The sequence below is a fragment of the Malus domestica genome, chromosome 12 (genome assembly GCF_042453785.1).
Source record: "Malus domestica chromosome 12, GDT2T_hap1".
NCBI lineage: Eukaryota > Viridiplantae > Streptophyta > Magnoliopsida > Rosales > Rosaceae > Malus > Malus domestica.
Window position 1 is genome coordinate 18,817,501 of NC_091672.1, and position 25,798 is coordinate 18,843,298.

At 38.7% G+C, this 25,798-nt stretch overlaps 1 protein-coding gene and 1 long non-coding RNA gene across 3 annotated transcripts; one reads left to right on the forward strand and one right to left on the reverse strand.

Annotated features, from left to right (window-relative positions):
- Window positions 1-2,463: 2,463 nt before the first annotated feature.
- Window positions 2,464-15,787, forward strand: LOC103448238 (ribonuclease MRP protein subunit POP4-like). Of its 2 annotated transcripts, none has more exons than XM_029090841.2 (10): window positions 2,464-2,783; window positions 12,790-13,020; window positions 13,294-13,329; window positions 13,433-13,509; window positions 13,583-13,851; window positions 14,152-14,220; window positions 14,374-14,432; window positions 14,901-15,002; window positions 15,190-15,296; window positions 15,443-15,787. In XM_029090841.2, exons 2-9 carry the CDS (start codon window positions 12,792-12,794, stop codon window positions 15,285-15,287), a joined length of 939 nt encoding a protein of 312 aa, XP_028946674.1. In that variant the 5' UTR covers window positions 2,464-2,783; window positions 12,790-12,791; the 3' UTR covers window positions 15,288-15,296; window positions 15,443-15,787. The 2 variants fall into 2 exon arrangements, with proteins under 2 accessions (XP_028946674.1, XP_028946675.1); XM_029090842.2 differs by having other exon boundaries at window positions 15,448-15,787.
- Window positions 15,788-23,862: 8,075 nt separating this feature from the next.
- On the reverse strand, window positions 23,863-25,559 carry LOC103423364 (uncharacterized). The gene is made up of 4 exons (XR_527594.4): window positions 25,304-25,559; window positions 25,125-25,178; window positions 24,571-24,704; window positions 23,863-24,317 (listed from the first exon to the last, which is right to left on the reverse strand). It is a non-coding gene; the product is annotated as an uncharacterized lncRNA (long non-coding RNA).
- Between the last annotated feature and the right edge of the window lie 239 nt (window positions 25,560-25,798).

The window sequence follows — 25,798 nt, forward strand, 5'->3', positions numbered from 1 at the left end:
GGTGAAGGTTTTAAATAAATAAATATATATATATTATTTATTTTTTTTAATTTCAAGTGGATGACATGTGGTGCCAGTCATTCTCCACATGGGCGCCCATCATAGTTAACGGAGATTTAACGGTTTGACTAACGGATGTATGAGACTGTCCCAAAATTTACACTTTAGGTATAACTCTGAGACGAAAAAAACTTGATGTACTAAATGTTGAAAACCACAAAACATGAGGGTAGTAAACAGTCTTTTACCCAAATTTAAATTTGAAGGCTTATGTGGCAAATTGATTTTTTATAAATTTTATCCCCCAACCGATATATCAAATTTAAACTATTATTTTATTACATTATTTACTTTTTATAGTTTTAATTAATATTTTAAAACAAAAAATAACTATTAAAATTATAAAAAGTATTCATTAATTACTAAAAACAGATTTGAAGTTGCTATCAAATTTGACAACAACTTCCTCTACTGTCTTTTCATGTTATGCCACATAAAGATGACAAAAGATAAATGTGAAATGTTAATTTAATAATTGATGTGACTACGAGTTCGAATGATAGTTTGCTTATGCTTAAAAAGAAAAACCTTAGGGTTAAGTATAAAAAGATGTTATTTTGCTTGTTTTGGTTCAAGTTGGATTCTAAACGGTTGAAAATCAAAACTACTAATAAATTTCGGTTCAGTTCGGTTTTTTTTTTAAATTTGATTCGGTTTCTTTCTGTTTGTTTTTTTTTTTCTTCTTAAATTTTCGGACAGACCTTTTTGCGAAATTCCCTGTTAGTAATTTCGGTCAAAATCAATGGCAGTCTCTAAAAGCCCAAATTGTATCTCCACTTTAACCAGACAGTGCGTTTAAAATCTCAACATCTTCGCGCGCTGCTAAGTCGACCTCTTTCTTTGGCAGAAATCCTAACGCCCCAGATAATATCAACCGATCAGCTCGCCCAAACACCATTCGCTACGACGTCCTCCGGTTCTAAGAGCAAGTCCATCGGAGCCAACATTGCCCAGCACCCAGTCCAAATATCAAGCTGAGGGTCAGTTCATTTACTCCAACCTACAAAGTTGCCTGGCACCCAGCCCAAGCCAGGCAACAGACCAGTCCATTTTTGACAGACCCAAGAGTCGGCCTATTTGGCTGGCACGTAACCGCGAGTAGGGGACAAGGGGGCAAGTGCTGTCAGCCCACTTGTGCTTTAGATGCAGTCAACGACGTGGCATGCTCAAAGCCGTTAGATTTCCAATTTTTCTAGACCGTTGGATTCCAACGGTAAAAAAAATTCAAATTTTACTTTTAAACTAGACAATCCGATCATAAATCAACGGCCCACGTTTCCCCCCCCCAAAAAAGGCCCAACAGTCAAATTTATGACCGTTGGCCACGTGGCAAATCCTTGGTTCTTGGATTTGAATATTTTTCAAATCCAACAGTCCAGATTAATTAATTACATTAAAATTAATTAAAAATTATAAAAAAATACAGATTTTTTTTTTAAAATACAGTAAAATTTTAAAAAAGTTTTTTTTTTCTATAAATACCTAACCCTCATCTTCCACCTTACACCATATTTCAATATTTTCTTACACTTTCTATACTATATTAGTTTTTTTATTCTTTTAGAAAAAAATTAAAAATATTTTAAATGGGCTGGGTGCCAGTGTATTTTGTAGGGGTGGAGATCGTTTGTGCCAGCGCATTTTTTCACTGGGTGCCATCGCATTTTTTTAGGGGTGGAGATGCATTGGCCTATTACTGTTCATTGAAGTCTATTACTGTTCACTAAAATTGATAAATAGGCTGAGGGCTGGCACAAAGTCCTTAGAGATGGACTTGCTCTAAGAAGCTTCAAAATTTGACGCAACCAAGGTACGTTACACTCTTCATCCCCCCTCCCCTCAAGTAAATTTCCCCAATTTTTTTTTTCCAAATTTGTATGGGTTATTCTTAGATTAGGGTTTTGGAAGGGTATATGTGTTTATGTAATTTTCATATTATTATGTTTTTGGATTTCTAGCCAAAGTTATTGCCTCCCCAAACTGTTTGATAAAAACCCAAAATTGGATTTTGCTGAAATCCGATTGTCCAGAAATCTTTTTGAATGGTTTTAGGAAGGATTTAATGGTTCGTTTACTAATCTGTAATCAAAATAAGAGAAATTGAATTGATGGGGAATTGTATTAAGGGGGAATTGAAATAGAGAGGAGTCAAAATCGAATTCCTGTCAAATTTGTTTATTATAATTTTCTAGAATCGGAATTGAAATGATATAAGTTGCTTATCAGTTCACCTGAATCGAAATGAAAATTAATATGATTACTAAAATACCCTTAATCTTAATAATAAAAAAAATCATAACTTTTTAATACAATTTCACACTCACACACATATAGTTTTATTAAAATCTTAACAATTCTCATATATTTATTTTTAATAAAACGAACTTTTTTTTATTTCTTAAAGAGCAAAACCCTAATTCAACAAGGAAACGAAGTAAAAAAACTCAAAAAAAGAAAGGTTCGGGAACCTCTACGGTTCCACCACAACTCTCTCTACTCTCCCCGTCTGCATCCGCATATTGTTTTTGCGATCATCCCCTAGCGCCAACTCTTACCCATCCTGACCTTGTCGGGTTCTATCGACCTGAAGATCTCCTTTTGGCGGTAAATCATGAACTCCTTGCCTGCGGCCATTCTCAGATTTCTCAACCATTTGCCAGCCGCTCAATGCTTTATGTTATGCTCTCTGTAAAAACGTCTGCAATCGAAATTCGATCCGCAGGGTAAGTCACAAGGTTTTTCTTTTTTCTATACTCATCTGCATCTCTCTTTCCCCATCCGAATTTGGATCTGGGGTGTCCGGAGTTTGTTTGTAGAACTGTTGGGGTGGGTTGGTGATAGGTCTTGGCAGTCTGGGAGGTGGTGCGATGGTCTGCGTCGGTTAAGGGTGGGGATGGGTGTGCTTTGGGTGGTTGAATGGTGGGAGGCAGATGGGAGGGGCAGGGCAATTTCGGTGTTGAAGTTTGATACCTGATGTTGGCTTTCTTCCGGAATTCAATTACCACTTAAAGTCAGTATTTGTATTGAGGAGGTGTGTAATTGTATTAGAGGCATTAGAACTCTGACTGCCTAATTGTAACATTTTCAATTGCTTTATCAATGGTGGTAGGAAGTAGGTTTTTACTGTTTAGAGTACATGATCTTGCCGAGATTTCGTCTCGTCTTCTTTAGATTTAGATAACGAGTTAAGTTCTTGTGACAAATAGTAATGCATTTTTCTCCTTTCATACTTTTGCATTCTAAATTATATTTGGGTTTTGCTGAACATTTAATCCGCTCTTATAATTAGATTCAAATTTTGATAGGATCCGGCAAATGGTTAGGTTTTCACTGAATTGTAGTTCGGTTGAGGGTTCGGAGGAGATTGCCCAAGAAAGAAGGACAGTTTACTAATCGGTTTCATTGGTCCTGGGATAGCTCTTGTGGGTTTTGTTTTTGGATTCCTAGGCTTAGTTTTGGCTGATTTCACTCTCATTGATGAGTATGCTTCAGTCTCTTTCTTGGAAATCCTATGTTGTAATGTGTTCTTTTTGCTGCTCTTTGCAATTCAGTTACTTAGTAGATATTTGACGTTAATTTGTTGGAAATTGAGTTTTTGAGACTTTATCTTGTTCGGTTTGCTAATAAAAACTCCGCCTATGTCTTACATGGCCGGTCCCAAGCCCGGATAAAGGAGGAGGGGGAGGGCGTCAGGTAGTCGACAGCCGGCACTCCATGATCACGTCGAATCCTTATGAAAATGAATCCAGAACAAAATCGCGCTAAAGCTAGGGCGTCACCCGTAAGTGGCGCGCTGTGTGGCCTGAGCACAGTGATAAGTGAGCAAGGGTCGCTGTATCTCCATCGGCACCCGGATGCAGTGTTAAATGAGCAAGGGGGCCATAGAAACTTCTTTTCGAACGACTCCACTCAAAGTTGTTTGGGAGCATATGCTCCTATCAACTTTACCCGGGACACACAAAAGAAGTACTTTGATCCTATTAGACGGGGGAGGGTGAAGAAGCTAGGACAGAAGGGTAGAGTTCAAGAGAGCAAAATGCGTTTAGGAACGTGGAATATAGGAACCTTAACGGGAAAATCTATGGAAGTAGTGGAAGTTATGGTGAGGAGAAGGATAAATATTATGTGCCTACAAGAAACTAAGTGGGTTGGTAGTAAGGCAAAGGATCTAGAAAACTCAGGGTTTAAACTTTGGTATTCGGGCACAAATAGAACGAGAAACGGTGTTGGCATCATCGTGGACAAGACCTTGGTACAAGATGTTGTAGATGTCAAGAGGGTAGGAGATAGAATCATGGCAATCAAGATTGTAATAGGACAAGAACTTATCAATGTGATTAGTGCGTACGCACCTCAAGTAGGGTTGGATACGAGTTCGAAGGAGAAATTTTGGGAAGATCTTGGAGACTTGGTGCAAGGAATTGCTCAAACGGAGAAGTTATTTATAGGAGGAGATTTAAATGGACACGTGGGCAGGGAGACAGGCAACTATGGAGGTTTTCATGGTGGCCATGGTTTTGGGGAGAGAAACGAGGATGGGGAAGCTATCTTGGATTTTGCAATGGCATATGATCTCTTCTTAGCCAACACCTTCTTTAAGAAGAGAGAAGAACATGTGATCACCTACAAGAGTGGGTCGTCAAAAACACAAATAGATTTTCTTCTAATGAGGAAAGGGGATCGTATAACTTGTAAGGATTGCAAAGTTATACCAGGAGAGAGCGTGGCTAATCAACATCGCTTGTTGGTGATGGATGTACATATCAAAAGAGTAAGACAAAAGAACAAGACTTGGAAGTGCCCAAGGACTAGATGGTGGAATCTAAAAGAAGAAAAACAAGCCATTTTCAAAGAGAAGGTAATCACCCAATGTGTGTGGGATAGAGAGGGGGAAGCTAGCCAAATGTGGGATTCCATGGCTAGTTGTATCCGAAAAGTAGCAAAAGAGGTATTAGGAGAGTCCAAGGGCTTTGCCCCACACCAAAAGGAATCTTGGTGGTGGAATGAGGAGGTACAAACGAAGGTGAAGGCTAAGAAGGAATGTTGTAAAGCCTTATACAAGGAGAGGACCGATGAAAATGGTGAAAGGTATAGAAAAGCGAAGCAAGAGGCGAAGAAAGCTGTCAGAGAAGCTAAGTTAGCGGCTTACGACGATATGTATAAACGACTAGATACCAAAGGAGAGTTGGATATCTATAAACTATCTAGAGCAAGGGAAAAGAAGACAAGGGACCTAAACCAAGTGAGGTGCATCAAGGATGAGGATGGAAAGGTTCTTGCTACAGAGAACGCGGTTAAAGACAGATGGAGAGGTTATTTTCATAATCTTTTCAATGAAGGACATGAAATGAGTGCTTCTTTAGGGGAGTTGAGTAACTCAGAAGAGTGTAGAAACTACTCTTTTTATCGTCGAATCCGGAAGGAAGAAGTGATTGTAGCTTTGAAGAAGATGAAGCATAAAAAAGCAATAGGCCCAGACGATATACCAATCGAAGTGTGGAAACTTTTGGGAGAGACAGGTATAACATGGCTCACTGACCTTTTCAATAGGATTTTGAAAACGAAGAAGATGCCAAATGAGTGGCGAACGAGCACTTTGGTGCCTATCTACAAGAATAAGGGCGACGTACAAAATTGCATGAACTATAGGGGTATTAAGCTAATGAGTCATACAATGAAGCTCTGGGAGAGAGTCATTGAGCATAGATTGAGGCAAGAGACACGGGTTTCGGACAACCAATTCGGGTTCATGCCAGGGCGCTCAACCATGGAGGCAATCTATCTCTTACGAAGATTGATGGAAAGATATAGAGATGGGAAAAAGGATTTACACATGGTCTTTATAGATTTGGAAAAAGCGTATGATAGGGTCCCAAGAGACATTCTTTGGAGGATTTTAGAAAAGAAAGGAGTACGAGTAGCATATATCCAAGCTATAAAGGATATGTATGAAGGAGCAAAGACTGCCGTAAGAACTCATGAAGGACAAACCGAAAGCTTTCCCATAACTGTAGGATTACATCAAGGCTCATCCTTAAGTCCTTACCTTTTTGCGTTGGTAATGGATGAGTTAACAGGACATATTCAAGATGATATTCCTTGGTGTATGCTTTTCGCAGACGATATAGTGTTGATAGATGAAACTCAGGAAGGGGTAAATGCAAAGCTTAACCTTTGGAGAGAAGTGTTGGAATCTAAAGGTCTTCGCCTAAGCCGATCAAAGACAGAATATATGGAGTGCAAGTTCAGTGCAAATGGAGGCCAAAACGAGTTAGGGGTGAGGATCGGAGATCAAGAAATGCCAAAGAGCGACCGTTTTCGTTACCTAGGATCTATCTTGCAAAAGAACGGAGAATTAGATGGAGATCTCAACCATAGAATACAAGCTGGATGGATGAAGTGGAAGAGTGCATCCGGCGTGTTGTGTGACCGCCGTATGCCACTGAAGCTCAAGGGAAAATTTTATAGGACGGCAATAAGGCCGGCGATGCTGTATGGCACAGAATGTTGGGCGGTGAAACATCAACACGTACACAAAATGGGTGTAGCGGAGATGAGGATGCTTCGTTTGATGTGTGGGCACACGAGAAAGGATAAGATTAGGAATGAGGATATCCGGGGTAAAGTAGGAGTAGCCGAAATTGAAGGAAAGATGAGAGAAAATCGGTTACGGTGGTTTGGACATGTGCAAAGAAGGCCTACTGACGCTCCGATTAGAAGATGCGACTATGGGACAGAGGTTCAGGGCCGAAGGGGTAGAGGAAGACCTAGGAAAACTTTGGAAGAGACTCTAAGAAAAGACTTAGAGTACTTGGATCTAACGAAGGACATGACACAGGATCGAGCACAATGGCGTTCTAAGATTCATATAGCCGATCCCACTCAGTGACTTGGATTTTCCAAGTCTCCAACCGAGAAGTTTTCCTCACTCGGGAAATTAAGGGAACACTACCCCAACCTACATGCTCCACTCAGAAAGCTTCAACATACAAGCTTCAACAAAAGAAAATTCAAAGAACTTAGCGAAGAAGGCTTTGTTGTATTTAACACAATACGTTGAAATGAAGGAAAGCTTATTTATTGATATCCCTGATAAGCTACAAATATGTACATATACATGAGTCAAAATAAACACACAAGAGGGAGCCTTCACAAAGGTTGCTTAGGAGAAGTCTCAGCAGTCGGTAGAGCCCCAGAAAGAGAAGGCACCGGAAGGGGATCATTTGGAGCCTCAGTACTGGACAGAACCCTAGAAGGAGGAGGCATCAGAGGTTGATCATTTGGAGCTTCATTACGCGGTACAGCCCCAGAAGACGAAGGCAATAAATGCCTTTGGAACAAACCCACAAATCTCTGATGATCAAGTAAAACCTGACCATCAGTTTCCTTCATCTGGTCAAGCTTCCTCTTCATGTTTGTAGCATAGTCATGTGCGAGCCGGTGCAACTGTTTATTCTCATGCTTGAGCCCTCTAATCTCCTGTTTGAGACTCATCACTTCAGCCGCCAATGATTCAACTTGGCGGGTTCGAGCAAATAGGCGTTGGGCCATATTAGACACAGAACCTGCACACTGAACACTGAGAGCCAGCGAATCCTTAACAGCTAACTCATCAGACCGTTTGGAAAGTAGTCTGTTATCTTTGGGAGTGAGAAGGTTCCTGGCCACCACCGCAGCGGTCATATCATTCTTCATCACGGAATCCCCAACGGTAAGAGGACCAGTAGGGGAGACGAAGGATGGGCGCCATATGTTGTCTGGAGAAGGCGGGGCTGCCTCTTCAACAAGGTTCAAGTCAAAACGACGGTCGGAGGGGCCAGACATTTTCAAAGGTGTTGAAGAGAGAAGAGGTCGGACAAATCAAGATCCTAGAAGTGCAAGAATGAAGCTTCTACTGGTGGAGATTCAAGTGTGCTTTAGAACTTAATGCCAGCCCCTATAAAAATCTGCACTCGACGGAGCTTCAGAAATCGAAGAGGCGCCTGCTCAGAAATCGAAGAGGCGTTTGCTTTCTCAAAAGCTGAGCTGCTTAGAGATCACGAGGGTTGATCTCAGAAATCGAAGAGGCTTTTGCTTTCTCAAAAGTTGGGCTGCTCAAAGACCACGAAGGCCGATCTCAGAAATCGAAGAGGCGCTCGCTTTCTCAAAAGCTGGGCTCCCCAGAGACCACGAGGGCCGATCTCAGAAATCGAAGAGGCACCTACTTTTCCAGCCTTGTCAGCACCTGTCACACGCACTCAGCTTTGCGGAAATTATGGGCATTCTGTCGAAGACTTCTGGGGAAGTAGAAAACACATGAATCTTACTGTTCAATCACCCACTTCCCACACGCAACAATAGCTCATGGGTACCACAGATAACTTTGCCAAAGTTCTCTGCCAAAGTTGAGCACGTGAAGCTTGCAGCTCCCACTACATCGCTCTGACCAAGAAGGGTAAAAGAATAGCAAAGAAACAGCACTAACAAAGTTTAGACCCATAAATTTTGAAGGTCTAGCTACCATATTATTACCCACAAGGGTAAAGGAACAGTACCACTGCTGGATAATTGGAAAGTCCCTGTGTGTCAACCTCTGTGCTTCGTGGCAAGGTAGACTAGCAAACATGCCCAATCTTTACTCACATTCGAGAAAACACTCCCAATAAGATTGCTTGCTCCAAAATCGAAGAGGCACCGTCCTCCGAATCTCGAGAGCCAGACTCCCAACATGACTACTTTATTAAAAATCGAAGAGAGGGTAAAGGAACAGTACCATTGCTGGATAATTGGAAAGTCCCTGTGTGTCAACCTCTGTGCTTCGTGGCAAGGTAGACTAGCAAACATGCCCAACCTTTACTCACATTCGAGAAAACACTCCCAACAAGATTGCTTGCTCCAAAATCGAAGAGGCATCGCCTTCCGAATCTCGAGAGCCAGACTCCCAACATGATTACTTTCTCAAAAATCGAAGAGACACTGCTCCCCGAATCTTCGAGAGCCAAACCCCCAGCATGATTGTTTTCTCAAAAATCGATGAGGCATCGTTCTCCGAATCAATCGAAGAGGCGCTCGCTTTCTCAAAAGCTGGGCTGCTCAGAGACCACGAGGGCCGATCTCAGAAATCGAAGAGGCACCTACTTTTCTAGCCTTGTCAGCACCTGTCACACGCACACTCAGCTTTGCAGAAATTATGGGCATTCTGTCGAAGATTTCTGGTGAAGTAGAAAGCACATGAATCTTACTGTTCAATTACCCACTTCCCACACGCAACAATAGCTCATGGGTACCACAGATAACTTTGTCAAAGTTCTCTGCCAAAGTTGAGCACGTGAAGCTTGCAGCTCCCACTACATCGCTCTGACCAAGAAAGGTAAAAGAATAGCAAAGAAACAGCACTAACAAAGTTTAGACATATAAATTTTGAAGGTCTAGCTACCATATTATTACCCACAAGGGTAAAGGAACAGTACCACTGCTGGATAATTGGAAAGTCCCTGTGTGTCAACCTCTGTGCTTCGTGGCAAGGTAGACTAGCAAACATGCCCAACCTTTACTCACATTCGAGAAAACACTCCCAACAAGATTGCTTGCTCCAAAATCGAAGAGGCACCGTCCTCCGAATCTCGAGAGCCAGACTCCCAACATGACTACTTTCTCAAAATCGAAGAGAGGGTAAAGGAACAGTACCATTGCTGGATAATTGGAAAGTCCCTGTGTGTCAACCTTTGTGCTTCGTGGCAAGGTAGACTAGCAAACATGCCCAACCTTTACTCAAATTCGAGACAACACTCCCAACAAGATTGCTTGCTCCAAAATCGAAGAGGCACCGCCCTCCGAATCTCGAGAGCCAGACTCCCAACATGATTACTTTCTCAAAAATCGAAGAGACACTGCTCTCCGAATCTCGAGAGCCAGACCCCCAGCATGATTGCTTTCTCAAAAATCGAAGAGGCATCGTTCTCCGAATCTCGAGAGCCAGATACCACAGACCACTTTTTCAAAGTGCTCTGACAGAGTTAAAACATGTGAAACTGACAGCTCCCACTACCGTGCTATGACCAAGCAGGGTAAAGGAATAGCATTACTACTTGTTAGGGAGACGCCTATATATGTCGACCTCCATCCCCAACGGACAGGCAGACCTGCAAAAATGCTCAACCCTTCATCATATCTGAGAGGGCACTCCCAACGAAGCCTTTCGAAATATTCAGCTTTCTTTCCCCCCGATAATACCTCTGCAAACAAGCTATACTAGAGCAAGAATATCTCATATCATCAGGGTTAAAAGCAAGAGTATCTCATATCATGCTTTTTCCCTGTCTTTTCCTTTGGCCTTGTTTTTACCTGCAAGACAAGGAGAAAGAGAGCAATCAGTCAGCACTTGGAATCAAGCTTCCAGCCAGGAACTGACTGCCTGGAACCCCTTACCTGATTACTTACCTGGCATTGCTCTCGAGTACTCATCTTCAACATCTTATGTTTCCAGGGAAGATTCTGCATCTGCTTGAGGAACAGATAGGGCAAGTGCGAAGGATACAAGGAAGCATGTGGAGACAAGCGTAACAGCACCCGTGCCGATACATCCATTACTCTGTCAAAAGCAAAAGTATCCTATATCAGCAGGGTGGAACGTACTCTAGATTTGATGGACTTGTTTTGACCCTCAAATTCTTCAGTCGGCCTTATACTCTGGAGGAAACTAGAAAACCCTCCAGCTCAGTTCAAGAATAAGCCTGTGGAAAGTTACTTCTTCAAAAGCAAAAGTATCTCATATCATCTCTTCTCATTTTTCTTCTCTTTATCCTTCATGCTGTTGCAAGATGGGGAGAAGGTGAACAATCAGTCGGAGCTCTGATTGCTTACCTTGTCTGTCACCTCTTTCAGCAGACCCCCTAGCTCGGCGACTTGGGGGACTCCTACTACATGGTTTGTATCGCGCTTGACCAAGCCTGAAACTACAAGTAAGCTTCAAGTGAAATTGATACATTACCTTGTGCATCTCCACCAGTTAAAGATACCACCCCTGGATGGAGGAAAAGTACTTCCAGAGAAGATGCCACATCTACCTATGAGACAGATAAGGCAAGTCAAGACGACACCACACTCCGATACTTAGAAGTTTCGTGATTACGAGATCATTCTCCCACAATATTTCCTAATGTCATTTGTACTAAATCATTCACTTGTACTCACTAAAGGAGAGCTTGAACCTATGTACTTGTGTAAACCCTTCACAATTAATGAGAACTCTTCTATTCCGTGGACGTAGCCAATCTGGGTGAACCACGTACATCTTGTGTTTGCTTTCCTATCTCTATCCATTTATATACTTATCCACACTAATGACCGGAGCAATCTAGCGAAGATCACAAAAAGCGACCGTTTTCGCTACCTAGGATCTATCTTGCAAGAGAACGGAGAATTAGATGGAAATCTCAACCATAGAATACGAGCTGGATGGATGAAGTGTAAGAGCGCATCCGGCGTGTTGTGTGACCGTCGTAGGCCACTGAAGCTCAAGGGAAAATTTTATAGGATGGCAATAAGGCCAGCGATGTTGTATGGCACAGAATGTTGGGCGGTGAAGCATCAACACGTACACAAAATGGGTGTAGCGGAGATGAGGATGCTTCGTGGGATGTGTGGGCACACGAGAAAGGATAAGATTGGGAATGAGGATATCCGAGGTAAAGTAGGAGTAGCCGAAATTGTAGGAAAGATGAGAGAAAATCGGCTCCGGTGATTTGGACATGTGCAAAGAAGGCTGACTGACGCTCCGGTTCGAAGATGTGACTACGGGACAGAGGTTCAGGGCCGAAGGGGTAGAGGAAGACCTAGGAAAACTTTGGAAGAGACTCTAAGAAAAGACTTAGAGTACTTGGATCTAACGGATGACATGACACAAAACCGAGCGCAATGGCGTTCTAGGATTCATATAGCCGACCCCACTTAGTGGGAAAAGGCTTTGTTGTTGTTGTTGTTGGTTTGCTAATAAAGTTATCATCTTTGTTTCTGAATTCTCATTTCTGCGGTGGTCTTGTTGTTCATCTGATCTGTTAATGTTCTCTATTGTTTGTTTTTATGTTATTTTTAAACCTCATATTATTGTCAGGGCACATTTGTAAGATTCTTTGTATGCAGTGGTTTTTTTGGTATTTGGTATGCTTTTCTTGATATTTGAATTATGCCCTTTTGGTTTTTCTATCATTCATTAACTGGGTCATGATCTGAAGGTGATCTAATTTCTCAACTAGAATTTTTTGAGTTTCAGTCATCTATTACTTCATGTCTAAGTGTTTCTTCTTCAGCATCGAGGTCTTTTCATTTCAAGTAGCACTCTCACAAAATGAACTACATAATGAATGATTAGAGAGTTTACTGGGATTGACCTTTGGTATATATCTTCATGATTTATTTTCTTTTAGTTATGCTTGTCTTTCTGCATAGGGTGTTTGTTGACCAGTTGGTGTTTGATCAAATGTCTGGATATTTATAAACAAATTAGTTATTGCATATGGAACATTCAGCCAAAGGCTGTATTAGTTTTGTGTAGTTAAATGGATATCATATTCTGTAGTTTTGTTCATTGCATGCTAGTTCTTGCCTGATTTTATTTTTTTTGTTATGTTTTGTCTCTTTGTCCAATTACTAGCAAGAGATTCCATTTTGGGTTTTGGGTGTAGGGCTGTTTTCGGTTGACGGGTTTGTAAAAGGGATGCTAAACCAATTTTCCTTAATCTTTTCAAGCAGCCATGGCCGGTGAAACAATTGTTGACGATCAACGCCAACGCACTTTGAAGGCATTGGAACGAAGGTTTGAGGCTGCCCAAGTCGAGCTCGATTTACATCAAAAGAAGACTGTCAAGAGATCAAAAACCGAGGAAGCTGGAAAGAAATCGCATATTGCAAGTTCTTCAGCTGTTGATTCTTCACCAAATTTAGCAAATCCATCAGCCTCAAGTTCAACTCCATTTAAGAAAGGTTTGTGAAAATCTTAAAAAGGTCGTACCCAATGCACAAGGCTCCCGCTTTACGTAGGGTCTGGGAGAGGTAAATGTCGGCTAGCCTTACCCCCATTTATGGAGAGGTTGCTCCCAAGTCTCGAACCCGAGACCTACCGCTCATGGGCGAAGGCACTTGCCTTACCCCCATTTGTGAAAATCTTAGTTTCAGATATTTAATTTATATTTTTTTTCTGTTATGATTTTGTATATTTATGATTTATTTGATTTTTCTCGTCTTTATTCTTAATAGGAGCTTTCACTTTTTCGGGGTATATTAATTCACAAGGTACTGGTTCAGTTTTAGTGAATCGAGGCAAAATTTTTTGGTAGTTTAATTTAAGAGATTAGGATTGAGGTTATGTTTTATTTTGCTTGTATTTGTTATTCAGAGATCGACGAAAGTGGTCCAACATATGCAAAACTAGTTCAATCTGTTGATGAGAATCTGCTGGCAACTAGTGTTGAGGTACTTTTTCGTGAAGTTGAAGCAAAATTTTTGGTTTAAGTCGTTGGTTTAAGATCTAGTTTGTGAAATGCAGGTCTCTGGCGGTAGAAAGGAGAGTAAAGTTGATAAGGTTTTGCACGAGCTTCTTCAGAGTGGAGACTCATCTCAGAAGTACATGCAAGGATCCAGAAGTAAGAGAATTGACAATTGGATTCTCCTCGATAACTATGTGCAAGGACGTGGCGTTTCAACTGGCTCTCATGCCAGGGCGCTGCAGATTCATTCCAAGCGTTCTAAAAAGCACATGTCAATGAAACAGCAAAAAAGGAAGGGATTGTTTGATTTTCCTAAAGATTTTCATAGGTGAATTGTGTTTCTCAGCATATGTTGCCATTTGTGAATCTGTGATAGTTATTTTTCTTCTTCCAACAAATGAATAATAATAATGATACGCTAGGCAAATCGTTTTTTCTGATCCTGAAGTTACAAGCTTACGATTCAGAATGGCTTGTTTTTACTGGTTATCATCAATATATTTATCTTTCAATAACTGGAGAGATGTTTTCCGTGATTGATGATAAGATCTTAACAATTTTGTTTTTACTTGTTATATTTTGCCATCTATGGTTCACTCTCTAATACTTTCTTTTGTTTGGATCACAGCTTTGATAAATTTAAGCCAATGCATGAGATGTGGAAAGGCTATATTGTGCAACTCTTAAAAACTACTGGGTGAGTATATCTCATTGCAGATATCAGAGTTATGTATATTTTTTAATGGTTAATCGTTTCTTTCTTAAGCATCTAGTTTTGGGGGGCAATATGCTTTGCATTTTGTTAGTCTTCGATGTTGAAAACTAACCACAAGTTCGTTCAATCCCGCAGAAAAAATCAGCTGGCTCAGTGTATTCTTAGTGCAGATCTACACGGTGCTATTATTTCAGGTTTATTTCTTACTTTTTTCATAACTTTCATTAATAACTGCCCATTCTTGTCCTGAATGTAAACATTGTGCATACTGTTTGTTCATTATTCACCTCTAATCATCCTCCAAGCCATATTACGAATTCTTATCACACCAGATAGATCACATGTACTATTATGGCTTCTTGTAATTCCAACATGTTCAAACATCCTAAAATTGGGAACTTTTTTTCTCTTTTGTCGATCAAAATTGGGAATTATTTAGGCCTTTAATTCTGCTCCTTTAAGTTATTTTGTTCTTTTTTCTCTTATGTGAATGGCTCAAGGATACATTATTCTATATCAAGTTATGAACTTATGTTCAAATGCATGTACTTTGAACTATCTGGACTGATTCCTGCACAGTGCTTGGCAGTGTCAAACACGCCCTCACCTTCCCTTTTCTCTCTGTCAGTATTTACTGTAATTCCCTGTCTATTTACTGGCAGTTGCCGAGTGTAAAGTAACTTCATACACTGGAGTGAGTGGTATCATGATTCGTGAAACAGCAGAAACATTTGGGATAATTACACAGGATGATAAATTCAGAGGTAATTGAGCTGCTGATTCAAACCTTTAATTTATTTAGATGTTCTTGGTACAACTCGTGTTGTTAGAACTTTGAACTGAACCTAAAGTGAACACGTATGTGTTCATGCTACGATTTCTTCTTCTCTCGTCTGTGAATTGATAATGGAATGCTGATGGTTTGATTATCTGTATGGGGCATATTTGCAGTGGTGCCCAAAAAGTTTTCTGTGTTTATATTTCAAGTTGATTGCTGGAAGATTACCTTGCACGGGGACAAACTCACTTCAAGAAACTTGGGCTTGTAATTGTTTCAGGTGATCTTCTCCACTATTTATATGGGTTATAAGAATTTGGCAAGCTATATGATAACTAATCAATCAACTTTACTACTATCGACGTTGTTTTCATATTCAGTTTACTTGTTAACTTATTCCAGATTTCCAATTGTGGTAAATTGCAGAACAGTTAAGAGTTGAACAATATCATTGACATTCGTTTAACAATGGTGGTTGGTGGATGAGCGGCTGAGACAGCGTTGGCATTGAACAATCGAGAAGAACTATGATCACAAAAGGAAGGCGAGTGGACTCTTGCAGGTACCTGCTGGTCTTCAGTGTGCCGCTTTACAATTCATTGCTAGGCGTCAAATTCAAAATGAATAGATGTACGAAGCTGTGCAATCCTATAGTTATCTCTTCCATATTTCACTCTGGCAGCCCATCTCTTAGATATTTCCTAGTCATGGAAGATATTTTCTTTTTGACATTATATATGATTGCAAAGAATGGAAGCACTGCCTCCAAAATGGATCACATGAACCAGCACGCTAAACATTACAAAAACAGGCCTTTCATATGCCTAAATGGATCACATGGGTGGTCTGCCTTTCTCATCACCCCACTAGTAATTAACACCGTCTCAAAACAAACTTATGAGACTCACCAACTGTAGGATTCTAACATGCTGCAACCTTCTGGATTATAATTAACACCGTCTCTAAACACACTTATAAGAGCACACATTTTAAGGGGCTTATACTTAGTGGGAAAAGGCTTTGTTGTTGTTGTTGTTGTATAGATTTTAGAGCTTAAATAAGATTTTTTTTAGTTTTTAACCTGAATAGTTTTATAAATCTAATTGAAGTTTCTATTATTAAAACTTCCCATATTTTGTTATAAATATGTAAAAGTTAGAAAGATAACCTTTACTAGTGACAGGAACGAAACAGGTGTAAAATATCACATTAAAGCTATAGCACAAGAAGATGACAAATAAAAGAGGGACGAATAGATACTTAAGTTATTAATCTTTCCTTTTTTCTCAATAACTGCAGTTGGAGCGCTCTATTTATACAGCGGCTCCATACAAACAGGTTCTTACAATTTGAAATTTACTTCGCATGTTTTGAAAAACAATCCATTTGTTTCCAAAGTCTATTTCAATTTGCAAGGGTATTGACAATGTGTGTGTTGGCATTCATAACAATGCCAATTTTTTCAACACTTCTCTTTGGATGCCCACATATCAACATGAGTTGTCTCGTTAAAACCTTGCTTGGAAAAACCCAATGGGAAAAAACCATAATGAAGGAAAAAGAGTACAACTTTTCCTGGATTGTTGATATAGTGTAAAATATGCTTATGTTGCCTCATTAAAACCTTGATAGGAAAAACCCAGTGGGAAGAATCCTAATCGAAGGAAAAAGAGTACAACATGCATGTATCATAGATGCTCCCTTTGATTCCGCATTCTCCAAATATAGATATTTGGTAAGTTGACGTAATCCGATACTTTGCACTAACTTCCGAAACGTGCATTTTGGTAGAGATTTGGTTAACAAATGTGCCAGATTTTCATTAGAATGGATTTGTCTGGCTTCAATAACTTTAGCCTTCTGAAGCTCATGTACACTGAAATTTTTTGGAGATGTGTTTAGTTTTATCGCCCTTAATGAATCATTCCTTCATTTGGGTAACACAGACTGCTTTATCTTCAAGGATGACAGTTGGATTGTTTGTCTTCAGAGTTAGACCACATGAATTCCGGATATGATGAATCATTGATCTTAACCAAGAACATTCACGGCTTGCTTCATGTAAAGCAAGTATTTCTGAGTGATTGGAAGATGTAGCAACTAGTGTTTGCTTTGTTGAGTGCCATGAGATTGTTGTATCTCCATTCTTGAACACATCCAGTTTGTGAGCGGGTTTTATGCGGATCAGAGAGAAAACGAACATCTGCATATCCAACAAGGACCTGGTCATTTGTGGAGTTCTTTGAGTAAAAGAGACTCATGTCTATTGTCCTACGAAGATATCGCAATACATCTTTGACACCCTTCCAATGACGAATTGTTGGAGCAGAGCTATACCTTACTAACAAGTTGACTGAAAAAGCTATATATGGTCTAGTACATTGTGCTAAATATAACAAAGCACCTATTACACTCAGATATGGTACTTCTGGACCAATGACTAGTTCATCATCTTCTTTTGGACGGAATGGATCTTTCTTAATGTCCAGATAACGAACGACCATTGGCGTGCTGAGTGGATAAGCTTTGTTCATACCAAATCGCTTTAGGATTTTCTCAATGTAAGCTAATTGGTGGACTAAATTTCCACTAGTACAATGCTCGATTTGCCACAATGCTCGATCTGCAGGCCCAGACAAAATTTCATTTTTCCAAGGTCTTTCATTTCAAATTCGCTTTTCAGATATTCAGCAATTTTATTGAACTCTTCAGGGGTTCCAACTAGGTTCATATCATCTACATATACTGGCACTATAGCAAATCCAAAGTTGGATTTCTTAATGAACACACAAAGGCAAATAACATTGTTGGTATACCCTTCTTTGATCAAATACACATTGAAACGATTATTCGTCCAACTTGATTTAGCTCATACAATGATTGCCTTAATTTGATTGAGAGCATATCTCATGATTTGTTAGTTGTTTCAGGCGACTTAAGTCCTTCTGGGACTTTCATATATATGTCAGTAACTAATTCTCCATATAGATACGCGGTGATGACATCCATAAGTCCCATGTCAAGTTTTTCTGAAACCACTAAACTTATTAAGTAACGGAACGTAATTGTGTCCATTACAGGAGAGTGTGTCTCCTCATAATCAATTCCAGGTCTTTGCGAAAAACCTTGTGCAACGAGTTGTGCTTTATATCTTGCAATCTCGTTTTTCTCTTTGCGTTTCCTAGTGAATACCCATTTGTAACCCATGAGGTTTACACCATACGGGGTTTAGACTACTGGTCCAAAAATATTTTGCCTTTCCAAGGAATTTAATTATGCTTGGATTGCATCTTTCCACTTAGGCCAATCTTGTCTCTATTTACATTTATCAACAGAGCGGGGTTCAATATCATAACTTAATATGATTTCAATGGCTACTGCGAATGCGAACATATCGTCGATGATTATTTCATTCCGATCTCACAATTCATTAGTACATGCATAATTTATGGAGATTTCTTTGCTCTCATGTACTGTTGTCTCTTCAGAAACATGTGTCTCATCAAGGACATTTTCTTTTTTTGGAAGTCTAGAATCATGAATTGTAGATTTGTCATTCATTCTCTCTTCCTGAATGATTTCATTTGGATTCAGATGTGCCCTTGTCTTTCTCTTTCGATGGGCTGAATCTTTTGAACTTGGGGCCTACCACTTTTTAGCCGTGCACCAGATGAATCATTCGTTACCACTTTATTTTGTCCAACAGGGACATCAATTCTTGCAGGTGTATTTGCAGCTAGTATATATGATGTCACTTTCATAGCATCATTAAATGCATCTGGCATTTGATTGGCAATGCTTTAAAGATGAACAATCTTTTTCACTTGATTTTCACATTAAGTGTTACGTGGATCAAAATGAGACAAGGTGGGAACAACCCATGTCAGCTTTTTCCATTCTTCTGGAACGATCTTTTCTCCCCCCAACGACAGGAAGACTGTCTCATCAAAGTGACAATCAGTAAAATGAGCTGTAAACATATCACATGTCAAGGGTTCCAAATATCTAATGATAGATGGTGAATCAAAAGCCATATAAATTCCTAGTCTACGCTGAGGTCCCATTTTAGTGCGTTGCGGGGGTGCAATAGGCACATAAATAGCACAACCAAAAACTCGTAAATGTGAAATGTTTGGCTGATGCCCAAACATAAGTTGTACTGAGGAGTATTGGTGGTTGGCTATAGGTCTCAATTGAACCAATGATGCAGCATGTAAGATGGCATGTCCCTATGCAGAAACTGGCAATTTTGTTTTCATGAGCAGAGTGCGAGATATTAGCTGAAGCAGCTTGATCAATGCTTCTGCTAAACCATTTTGAGTATGGACATGAGGAACAGAGTGTTCAACATCAATACGCAATGTCATGTAGTAATCATCAAAGGTTTGAGACGTAAATTCACCAGCATTATCAAGTCAGATTGACTTAATGGGGTAATCTGGGAACTGTGCTCGTAACTTAATTATCTGAGCACGAAGTCTTGCAAAAGCTACATTTCGAGTAGATAAGAGACAAATATGTGACCATCTGGAAAATGCATTAACCAAAATCATAAAATATCGAAATGGTCCATAGGATGGTTGAATATGCCCACAAATATCCCCTTGAATTCTTTGCAGAAATGATGGAGATTCAGCATCAACCTTTAGTTGTGATGATCTAATTACCAACTTCCTTTGAGAACAAGTCTTGCAAGTGTTATCATTTGAGATAGCAATGTTTCTGCTCAATAATGGATGTCCATTAGAGTTGGTAATGATTCTACGCATCATGGTAGATTCTGGATGACCCAGACGGTCATACCAAAGCATGTAAACTTTTGAATCAATGAACTTTTGGTTCATGACAGTATGTGATTCAACTGTTTTTATGTATGTATAATACAATCCACTCGACAAACCATGCAACTTCTCCAAGATACGCTTCTGGGTATCATTGGAGCTAATGCATATATACTCCACATTTTCTGCACTTTTCGTTTCAATGTGGTATCCATTTAAACGTATGTCTTTGAAACTCAACAAATTTCGAGTAGATCGATTAGCGTACAACGCATTCTGTATGGACAATATTGTTCAATTTGGTAACATAATCTGGGCTTTCCCTGAGCCTTCAATTACATTTGAAGGTCCTGATATTGTTGTTACCCTTTTGTAAACATCAATCTTAAAAATTACTTTCGATCTCGAAGTATTGTATGCGTAGTTGCGCAGTTTGCAAGACAAATATCTTCGTCATTTCTAATGTTTTGAGAATGACCATAGTTTTTATCCATGCTCTCTGAGTAAGAGAATCAAAGTTAGAAGCAAGTTATAACAGGAAATTTACATGCCATTTTTATTGAATCTGAAATGCTAGTTTTAAACTACAAGTTCAACATAATAAAAGTACATCAAACATAAATGATTCAGTCAGACCGATACATTTCATTTCCTTTTTTCACAATGAAGTCCGAAACATCTAGGTGAGTTGTGTTCAACTGATATGATAAGTCGCACACTGGATCAGGTATATCCATTGGTTTAGCATGGTTGAGAAATTTAGTCTCGACATCTATATCCATTGGGTACGACAAGTACGCGCCCAATGCCCATTGCCACCACACCTATGACAAGCTCCTTTAGAGTTGCTGGGAGCATTGTTCATGTGAGCTTTGCCTTTGTGGCGATTCACATTTTTAAAACTCTAGCTTGAATTATGCCTTGGAACCTGGTTGTGAAACTAACCACCATGGTTATTGCCTTTCTTGTTCCACCGACCTCGCTTATGGCCACGTCTTCGTTTATGATTATCGCCACCAGAGGATGTGGCGTTCACTTCGAGGAAAGTAACATTCACTTTTGGGAATGGTGTAGATCCAGTAGGTCGGGACTGATGATTTTTCATCAAGAGCTCATTGTTTTGTTTAGCTACCAAAAGCACAGATATTTGCTAGTTGTATTCAGTGAAGCCTCGCACTCTATACTGCTACTGCAGGAGCACGTTAGAGGCATGAAATGTGCTAAAAGTCTTTTCCAGCAAATCTTCCTCACTAATAGTATCCCCACAGAGCTTCATCTGAGAGGTAATTCTGAACAACGCAGAATTGTACTTTGCCATTGACTTGAAAACCTAAATCCTTAGGTGAGTCCACTCATAGCGAGCCCTTGGAAGAATCACCGTTGTCTGGTGATTGTATTTGTTTCTCAATGCCTTCCAAATGGTTAACGGATCTTCAACCGTTAAGTACTGGATTTTTAGTCCCTTGTCAAAATGACGACGAATAAAGATCATGGCCTTCGTCCGATCTTGAGAGGATGAGTTGTTCTCTTCCCTGATGGTATCTCCAAGATTCCCTGCTTTCAGATGGATCTTGGTATCCAATACCCAGGTAAGGTAATTCTTCATTGTAATGTCTAGGGCAGCAAAATCAATCTTTGCCAAGTTTGCCATTTTCTTTTCTGAAAGAAAAATGAGATGTGTAAGAACTTGCAATAATATGTATTCCTAGATGAATATAGTATTAGAACTTCTGGTTTTTACAAATTTTTCATTTTGATCTTTAGGCCAAAATGATAAGCAATCGAAACTTCAGACTCGAGATTTTCAATATGAATGAGGAGGGCGATTGTACCGCTCCATTATCATTAAAATAAAATAACATAGGATGGGCGATTATTCTGCACCACTCCAGTAGCAGGAAAAATTTAAATATGCATAGCAGGGTGGGCAATTATACCGCACCACCTAAAATTGTAATGAAATTAAATAGCAAGCAAATTTAAATATGCAGGGTAGGGTGGACGATTATACCGCACCACCTAAAATTGCAGTAAAATTAGATCTGCAGTCCAAGATAGGCGATGATACCGCACCATCTTGCAATTCAAGATGGGCGATTGTACCGCACCATCTTGGATTGCAGTAAAATCAACATATATAAATACTGGGTTAGTAATCAAGATCTACACCAAACAAGAAATCAAAGATATATGTAATTGTTAGGTTGAGAACTAGAAGCAGGCATGGAGCAAACAGTTTGTTGCGAGCGTACATCGCGCAGTTGAGGCAGAGGAAAAAGATGAACAGTAAAAACCTTAGAGGAAACATTTTTTCCTTTCTTTCGTTCGGCGAAGAAAAAAAAGAAAATGGTTAGGTTTTAGAGACTAGTGTTGATAACATGTTATAAATATGTAAAAGTTAGAGAGATAACCTTTACTAGTGACAAACGAAGTAGGTGTAAAATATCACACTGAAGCTATAGCACAAGAGGATGACAAATAAAAGAGAGAGGAATAGATACTGAAGTTATTAATCTTTCCTTTTTTCTTAGTATTCTCTCTTCTCATTTAACTACAGTCAGAGCGCTCTATTTATAAAGTGGCTCCATGCAAACAGGTTCTTACAATTTGAAATTTACATCGCATGTTTTGAAAAACAATCTTTTTGTTTCCAAAGTCTATTTCAATTTGCAAGGGTATTGACAATGTGTGTGTGGGCATTCATAACAATGTCAATGTTTTCAACATATTTAAATATTTATAGCACATTTGTTATTTATAACTTACCATCCGAAATTGTCCATCGTTCCATAATTAATGTATTTTCTTATGCTTCAATCATATAAATAAATAAAACTTATTAAAATTCAATTTCTTATAATTAAAAGAAGTCAACAATAATACAAAAACAATTTATATTATAAAAAAAAAAACCCTCATAGGTACGGAAGGAAGTATCAACACGTAATTTCAGTACGATTGCATTGGTATATAAGTTTTGGTATAATGTATTGGTACAAAGTTTATGTACGATGTGTGAGTACATAAGTTTTGGTACGAATGTATTGATACATAAGTTTTGGTACGAATGTATCATTACAATTGCATCGGTACATAAGGTTCAGTACAAATGCATTGGTACATAAGATTCGGTACGGATGTATTAGTACATATGTTTCAGTATAAATGCATTGGTACAGAAGTTTCGGTATAATTGCATCAGTACATAAGTTTTGGTACGAATGTATCAGTACATAAGTTTCGATGCAAAATATCTCGACACATAACTATAGTACATACATAGGTAGGTAATATGCATATACATACATATATATATATATATATATATATGTATAGAAATTTACACACGATGAAGAATATATGATATATATATGGCTTTTTTATTGTGGGACTAAATAATAATTGTCAAATAATTTTTTTATTGTTTAGGAGGATCAATATATAACCTATATACAAGCTCAATAATTATTACAACCTAAATAATATTTGAATCCCAAAGATTAAAGTTGGTTTTTAATCTTATACATGGTATTATTGTAAAAGTAATCTTCTTCAAGGATTGAAATAGAGAATTCTCTATTTTATTAACTAGATTATATATATAAATCAACACTGGTACGGTTGCTATTACGTTTGGAGACCGAACATAGAACACATTATGCTAGCTTTGGTTTGGAGCAAAGGCCATGACAAAGTTGTTGAGATCAAACAAAAACCTCTCTGTCGTTTGCGGTATAATCTTCTAGTGAGGGACCATTTCACCTTATAAATTGGAATGCCTTCACTAGTTGAGCTTTCTAGCTATAGTTAATTTTGCCAAACAGAGGACGAATCTTGATTTATCAGCGTGAGTTTGTCTTGTATAATTTATGTATTGGTATCAATATCACAGTTTTCACAATGTGTGCATGTAACATATGTCAGTGTTGTAGAACATTATAATATATAGTTACATCTTTAGTGTAAACTAGGCAATGCTGCCCGCGCGTTGCAGCGGGATTAAAAACTGTGTTGATGACTATGCTTGAAAAACGCAGAGATAATCAAAGAAAACAATAAGATAAATTTAGATATACAAAACACTGTAATCATTCACTGCGGTTCATTGTTTTCACCCAATTTTCATCTGGGACCAGCATTTGTACTCAAAAGATTAGAAAATGCTGGACTATGTACATGCATAAAATATTGGTCAAACCTAGATTACACATTTTTGCCAGCATTTAGACAGAGCATTGGAAAATGGTGGCCTATGTACATGCAAAAAAATTTGTTCAACCTAGATAACAGATCAGGACTGGCATTTACATACAAAATATTAGAAATGTTGGGCTATTGCATGCAAAAAATATTGTCTAACCTAGATTAGAGAGAGTTATTTACATACCAAAAAATAAGAGAAACGTTGTTGATGCATATAGATTAGAGATGCGAAAGTAACATCTGTTCAAAAGTAAGATTCCATGTTCTTTGTGCAGCAGAAGGGACAGGAGAAAGTTGATAACCACATTTTTGATGATCTGAAATAAACAATATAAGCAAGAGTTGTTTCAAGTAAGAAGCTAGAAAAAGACAGTGAGATAAAAACATTTGGCAACTATTTTTCAGTTAAGGCAAAAACAGATAAAATGTTTTGGAGGAAAATTAAATGAACGATAGGATACCAATTCAAAACAAAGACTTGTATAAGCACGATTAATAATATAGATATTTTTAACCAACTGTGTTAAGATGCATTCAACATTTTTAACAAAAGATAAACAAATTTAATACCTTGTACAAATTTGGATCTAAAAAAGCCAACTCTTCAATTGCTACCTTCTTTGCTGTCTGCAATATTTGAGCTTTACTGGCTTGTTTTGTAGAGGGTAGCAGTATTTTTAAAAGGCTATGTGCATTTGGAAAAGCTGCAGAGTTTAAAATAGCACATTAGTTGATACATTTTGTGAGAGTAGCCTTTCTTGTATTGTAAGAGCATATAACATTTTTTTTTTAAATAAATTGAAAACAAACTTACATTGATTTTATGAATTTACTTCCGGAATATCTGGATCAATGAAGAAAAGCGAAGAACCAGTGGTGTTCAAGACTATCTTATTTGTGTGTTAAAAAATTATTGAAAAAATGCTTGTTAAAAAATAGTTTGAATATATTTAGCCAATTTAAAATCAAACATAAAATTGCATCTATGAAAAGGTTAAATTTGTGTAAATAATCTCGGTATAGCATGTGATAGTTAATTTGGTTGCCAGCGTTGGTATTTGTATAGATGTGCAGGAAAAAAATTAAATGAAGAAAATGTAATAGTTAATCTGGAAATCACCAACCTCAACATGCACCGATTCTCTCAAAAGAGAGATCACCCAAATTCGAGCGAAAATCTGCCAACAAAATCAATCCCAATCGTAATAATAGTCAGACAACCAAAAAACAAATTGATGGGCAAGACAACCAAAAATAAAATAAAACTGCAAAGCAAAACTAAAAAAATCTGAAAATCACCAACCTTAATATGCACCGATCCTCTCAAAAGAGAGGCTTGAAACAAAATCGATGCAACCCACAGATCGCAGCCAAAAACAGAGTAGAACAGCAAACAATGATCGCAAAAAATCAAGATCGTGCCTCGCCAGAAAAAAAAATCATTAAACAAAAAGGAAGAAATCCAGAGAAATAAAGGCACACAACGACGATGACCGAGGAAAACCCAACCGAGGAAAGCAGAGAAGCCCTAAAGCAGAAAATAGAGAAAGGTAAAGTGAAACACACGAATGGAAGGACAGAAAGAAACGGCAAAAATAAGAAAAATCCGAGGGCATTTCCGCCAATTCACTGTTCACGAACAGTGAAAAACAGTGCCACCCGAGTTTGGGTTTTAGTATATGTATAATGTGTGATCATGTAATTCATGGTATCCTCTTTTCTTTAAACAAAACTAGCCTCCATGCACGCACTTACGTTCGTGTATAAGGCATTTTTTGAATCACGGCATGCTACGCGC